Raw genomic sequence first — 6000 nt, 5'->3', positions numbered from 1 at the left:
CTGCTTCAAAGACGATTTTGACCCTCAGAAGGGAGACATATCTGCGATCCCATGAACTCACCCTTGCAAGTTCGCTCTTGCTATTAATTTAATGGGGAAGATATTTACATGCTATGCTGAATGAGAAGGGAGATTTGATCCTAAGGTACACAGCATGTAGAGAAAAGGGGATATGCTTTTGAAGTAAAATAGCTTTAAATGTTATTAGCTTTTTTTTTCCTACCTGACTTTTTTTTCCCTTTTGAAAAAGGCCGAAACAAATAGGAGGAGAATCATAGAATCATAGAATGTTTTGGGTTGGAAGGGACCCCTAGAGGTCATCTAGTTCAACCCCCCTGCAGGAGCAGGGACACCGCTAACCAGATCAGGTTGCTCACAGCCCCGTCCAACCTGGCCTTGAATGTTTCCAGGGATGGGGCCTCCACCACCTCTCTGGGCAACCCATTCCAGTGTTTCACCACCTTCATTGTAAAGAATTTCTTCCTTAGATCCAGTCTAAACCTACCCTGGTTTAGTTTAAAACCATTACCCCTTGTCCTGTCACAGCTGTCCCTACTAAAAAGATTTTCCCCCTCTTTCCTATAGGCCCCCTTTAGGTATTGAAAGGCCATAATCAGGTCTCCCCGCAGCCTTCTCTTCTCCGGGCTGAACAGAAGAACCAAAGAAAGTGGTTCAAATAAAAATAAGAAGCAATATGGGTTGGTCTTGATGTATCACAGAATCCCAGAATCGCAAGGGTTGGAAGGGACCTCGGGAGATCAGCCAGTCCAACCCCCCTGCTAGAGCAGGTTCTCCTAGAGCATTCTACACAGGACTTCATCCAGGCGGGCCTTGAATATCTCCAGAGAAGGAGACTCCACACCCTCCCTGGGCAGCCTGTTCCAGTGCTCTGTCACCCTTAGAGTAAAGAAGTTTTTCCTCATATTCAACTGAAACCTCTTATGTTTCAGTTTGCACCCATTGCCCCTAGTCCTGTCGCTGGACACCACTGCAAACAGACTGCTTCCATCCTCGTGACTTCCGCCCTTAAGATATTTGTACGTGTTGATAAGGTCCCCTCTCAGTCTTCTCTTCTTCAGGCTGAACAAGCCCAACTCTCTCAGCCTTTCCTCGTAGGGGAGGTGCTCCAGTATTTTAGTCTCAGTCAACAAATCACTTAAAAAGTTGATGAAACTACCAGCATGTGTAAAGATAAACATGATTAAGTACTTTGGGGAATCTTGGCTTATTACGTATTGAAGCTGGATACAAGCGTGAATTGAATCGTGGAACTTTTGATGGGAAGATGCTGCAGTGTAAGCTTGCTTCCAGATGTACGTTTTGCAAAGTTGCCTTTTCTTTCCAACCTCACCCTATGGATGAAGAGGGGCTGGGTGTGGATCCTCCAGCAGGAGGAGGCAGCCTTCCAGTCCAGATGCTTTTTGCCTTTGGAGATTTGAATTTCAGTGCTGGTGAGGTCTGATTTTTTGCAGCCATTGTCTTTTCCCAGCTGAAGCCTTTTTGGTATTAAAGATGGCAGTTTTGATAATCTGTCCGTCCAATGCGTCCCCAGTACCATGCAACCTCTGTGTACAAGGACCCAAATTCTCTTCCCTGGTTCAGAGTTTGGTGAAGCATTCTTTGTGTAAAGCTGCTAGAAATGGGTCTCCTGTCTCTCTGGAGATATGGAATGCCAGTGATATGGAACTGCTGGATTGCCAGCAAGCGCAATTATGGCCGATGGTTATGCTACGCTGCAGGATGCCCAAACTTTTGAATGTCTGCTCTTTCTTGGGCTTTGGGCCATTATTGGTAAATCTTCCTCAGTTTCCCCATCAGTTTATACTTCTCCTGCTGTGAGACTAAATCCAGTATGATTTTTGTATGATTTTTTTTTTTTTTTTTTTTTTTTTACTGCTTTCTGGTTCTCAGATAAAAGGCTCCATAACATTGCAGATTGGTAAGACGAAAACAACAATTCATTCAGCCGCGGTTGGAGCTTGTAAAAATCCTTATCTCTAATGGCAGGAGGGATGTAAGGTTTAAAGATGTTAAGTCTACAAGTGAAGACAGTTCTTGGGAACAGAAAGCACAATGACATACAACTCCAGATCAATAGAAATCATTTTAGAACAAGAATACAACATGTAGCAATGAATGTAGATGGGAATGACATTGTTAACCACTTAATAGATAGCAAGCTTTCTGCATGTATTTTGGAGTCGCCTGTATGTGCGTGTTAAATATAACATCATCTCTTTTTATGCTTGTATTGGCTAACACACGGATGGTTTAGAAATACCGTAGGAGATTTTTATTAAATGAACACAAAACTTGATCATTACGCTGGAATTAGGATGCCAACTCATACACCTATTAGCCAAGGGTCATGAGAGATGGAGTAATTTGATAGACGTTAAACACTAAACTGGTGGCACATCAGGGAGTTGAACCAGGGTTAGTTCTGAGTTTTGGGACTGCATCCTGCTGCCATCCCCAAAGCTGCTGTGTGCAACCCTCTGGGTGCAGCCAGGTTTGATACGGGGTGAAAGTGTTGAGGTGGGCATGTACCTGAGCACAGCTGCATGTTTTCCCACCAGCATGTTCTCTTGTTGCCCACATTTTGGGTCCAAGTTCATTGTCTGGGCCTTACTCCACCTTTAGTCTCCTGGATGGAGAAAAGACCCTTCCGTCTTGCAGTACATGGAAACCAACCCAGGTCCTTATTTGGGTGCCCCGCAGGAGCCGAACATCCATCAAAGTAAATCAGGGCCATCCTGAGCTGTTTGCACCCGTGCTGTGCATTACCCTGGGGGACCTCAGGCTGAGTCCTGACACCTCTGGACCTCTGGTTGGTCTCAGATGGTAGTGGCTGTCAGAGGTGAAGTGGCTCTGCCCAGGGGACATTTTCAAGTAGCCGTTTCTCTAGGCAGGTCCCCATTTTGGTGAGTGCAATCTCCTTGTTGACTAAGTTGAAGCTACATGCTGCTGATGAGATGGATGCACATTGTGCTTTAGTTATGATGGGCTTGGTCCTGCAGAGCTGTCCTCTAGGAACGAGGCTGTCCCTTCTCTTTCTGTTACTTGAGTTGGCATGAAAAGAACATGGGACCAGGAGCGCCCAGTTGGAGCTGGAAGTCAATCTGGTCATCAGCTAAGTGACAAAACCCACGTGGACACCTTTAAAATAGATTTTCAAATGTATCAACCCCTCCTTGGTGGATGGCACTTAACACACTGTGTGTTCCTCTTCCCTATCTCTTCCCACAGGACCATGCTGATTTGCGAAACCACTTCTTCACTGTGGGGATGAAGCTGGAGGCGGTGAATGTGAAGGAGCCGTTTCATATCTGTCCTGCATCAGTGACCAAGGTGAGCTCCCAGAAAGAAGGGATGAAAAGAAGCTGATTAGGAACCTCTTACTGATTTCCACCACATTTAGGAAAAGTCAAGAGTGGTACTTCATCGGCTGGGGAACACATTAAGAAATATGTTTAAAATCCGTGGATGTTGCTAATTAACGAATTGTTTCTTTCCCACAAGCATCACCAGCTGACTATATTCACTTAGAGCCAATGGGGATGAGCATGTTCATCTACCACTTCCATGCAAATAAAAGGAGATCCCTCTTTTATCTTTGTCTCCCCTCCATGCATATGTATTTTCCCTGCACATCTGGGAAACCTTTTGAAATAAAACAGCTGGATAGAGGTGGTAGCTGGATATTTAATCCACACTCTCAAAGGCAAGAGGGAGGAAGTCTGTGGGGTTGCCAGGATCGCCTCTAGTCATAGAATCATAGAATTGTTTAGGTTGGAAAAGACCTTTAAGATCATCAAGTCCAACTGTTCCCCTAACCCTGCTATCCCACCACTAAACCCTGTTCCTAAGCACCTCATCTGTCCAGCTTTTAAATACCTCCAGGGATGGGGCCTCGACCACTCCCCTGGGCAACCCATTCCAATGCTTGACAACCCTTTTGGGGAAGAAACTTTTCCCAATGTCCAACCTAAACCTGCCCTGGTGGAATTTGAGGCTGTTTCCCCTCGTCCCATCGCCTGTTACCTGGGAGCAGAGCCCGACACCCCCCCCAGCTCCCCCCCTCCTCTCAGGCAGTTGTAGGGAACGATGAGGGCTCCCCTCAGCCTCCTCTGCTCCAGGCTGAACACCCCCAGCTCCCCCAGCCGCTCCCATCAGCCTGGGGCTCCAGACCCCTAGTCCCTGCTCAGCCATGAGCACACTGAGTGACCCTGAACCCCAGCACTTTCCCTTGCCTCAGTTTACTCATCTCTAAAACTCAGGCTTCGATCTCTTTGGCAGAAACACTTTGGTGAAACGTGTTAGGTGAGAGTGGGTTATTTTTAGAAGTAGTTTGATTTCAGGGCTTGGCTGTTTCAGCTTTCCACGTTACCTAATGTTACAGAAAATGTAACTTCTGATTTTTTTTTTCTTCTTTTTCACCCCTTAGGTTTTTAACAATCATTATTTACAAGTGACCATTGATGACTTGAGACCTGAACCCAGCAAAATCTCAATGCTTTGCCATGCGGATTCCTTAGGGATCTTGCCGATACAGTGGTGCCTTAAAAACGGAGTCAATCTCACACCTCCCAAGGGTTCGTATTCCTTCATGCTGATTTGCAGGTGTCTTCTGAAGGAAGTTTTCTTGTTATTACTGCCTTTAAAACCATGATGCTCTTTTCTGCAGAGCATCACCCTAAATATCTCAAGCCAGAGAAGCTCTCTGGAGTCACCGGGGCTGTTCTGGCTCGTACCACCCCGTGAGCATCTCTGCAAACGCATCTCGCTGGCAGATTGATCTCTGTGTGCTTTGTAGTCTGAAGCAGCCTGCACCAAAGCCTCGTGTCTTCCTGTAGAATGTCTCTTAGTGATGCTTCGTGTGTGTAGAGGGCAAAAGGAACATTTCACGTCATATCATCCTAGAGACAAACCAGGCAGTTCCACTACAGCATCCACATTGGTGCAATGTTGAGCCCAAGGAAAGCTCCTAAATCTAAATGTCTCCTGTATTGGAATCACCTTGTGCCCCATCAGATAAACTCAGCGCTGCCTGCGCAGGAGCGTGCAGGCATTTCCTTAGCTGTCTCAAAAAATCCCAGGCGAGGGCAAATTGCAAACAGTGTCCAGGTCAGAGCCAGGAGAAACAGCCTCCAGCCGTGCTATTTCCCAGCGTCGTAGCGGTGCAGTTAATTACTTGCAATTTCAGACAACCACCTGCGGTGCCCTGGCAATATTTCTTTACTTGCAAAATGTGTTGGCTCTCCGGAATTTTAGATTTTTGAAGCTGTCCGGGATGCTGACCCTTTGCCAAAAATTGATGTTGCTTGGGAGAAAAAGAAATGCCTCAAAAAAAAGAAAAAATCCCACTATGTTTTGCACACACAGATTTGTCTTCATTTTGGAACAGATATGCTGCTGCCAAACAAGTGAAGAGTTATTCCCTGCCAGATTCAGAGTCCTCTTATGTCCTTGTGTCTCTTCAGCACATGTAATTAGAAATTCCCACCAAAGTCCTGGAGTCCTGTGCGTGCAGCTGCAGGTGCATCCATGATTACTCTGTTGCTTTTACTGCAATAAATGTGCTGGATGCTTTAGCTCCCTCGTACTTAAATCCAGGTGTAGTGAAAACACCTGATATTGGCCAGAAAAGTTGCTAAAAATGAATATAAATGGAATGGTTTGGTTTTTTCCATCCCAATTTCACATGCAGCTTCTCCCAGGCCAGCTAATTAACTAAAGTAGACCATAGGCCAGACAGTTCTCTTCACAGGGTGATGGTCTAATGATTTCCAGTCCGTCCTGGTACAAAGCCTGTCTGAGATGGTGTTTTATGGGTCAAGTGCATGCAAACTCTTTAAGTAGCCAGCATTTTTAGAAGTGGCTGTAGCATCCTTCTTATGGATATTTCTCAACTTGGCCAGTAAAGTCTTAAGGGGCAAGTAGGTATCTGGTGTGATGTCTGGTGATTGGAGTCCACCGGGGCTCCTGGGAAAGGGTAGG

The 6000-nt window shown here is 45.9% G+C and overlaps 1 protein-coding gene across 1 annotated transcript in view; it reads left to right on the top strand.

Annotated features, from left to right (window-relative positions):
* Positions 1-6000, top strand: part of SFMBT2 (Scm like with four mbt domains 2) — a 106927-nt gene that overhangs the window by 59412 nt on the left and 41515 nt on the right. The window contains exons 7-8 of the mRNA XM_009648420.1: positions 3250-3351; positions 4448-4595. Of these exons, the coding sequence (XP_009646715.1) occupies positions 3250-3351; positions 4448-4595 (250 nt within the window). The remainder of the gene's footprint in view (positions 1-3249; positions 3352-4447; positions 4596-6000) is intronic.

Source organism: Egretta garzetta, unplaced genomic scaffold (genome assembly GCF_000687185.1).
Source record: "Egretta garzetta isolate BGI_Z169 unplaced genomic scaffold, ASM68718v1 scaffold260, whole genome shotgun sequence".
In the NCBI taxonomy this organism is placed as follows: Eukaryota; Metazoa; Chordata; class Aves; order Pelecaniformes; family Ardeidae; genus Egretta; species Egretta garzetta.
This window is presented reverse-complemented; position numbering and strand designations above follow the sequence as displayed.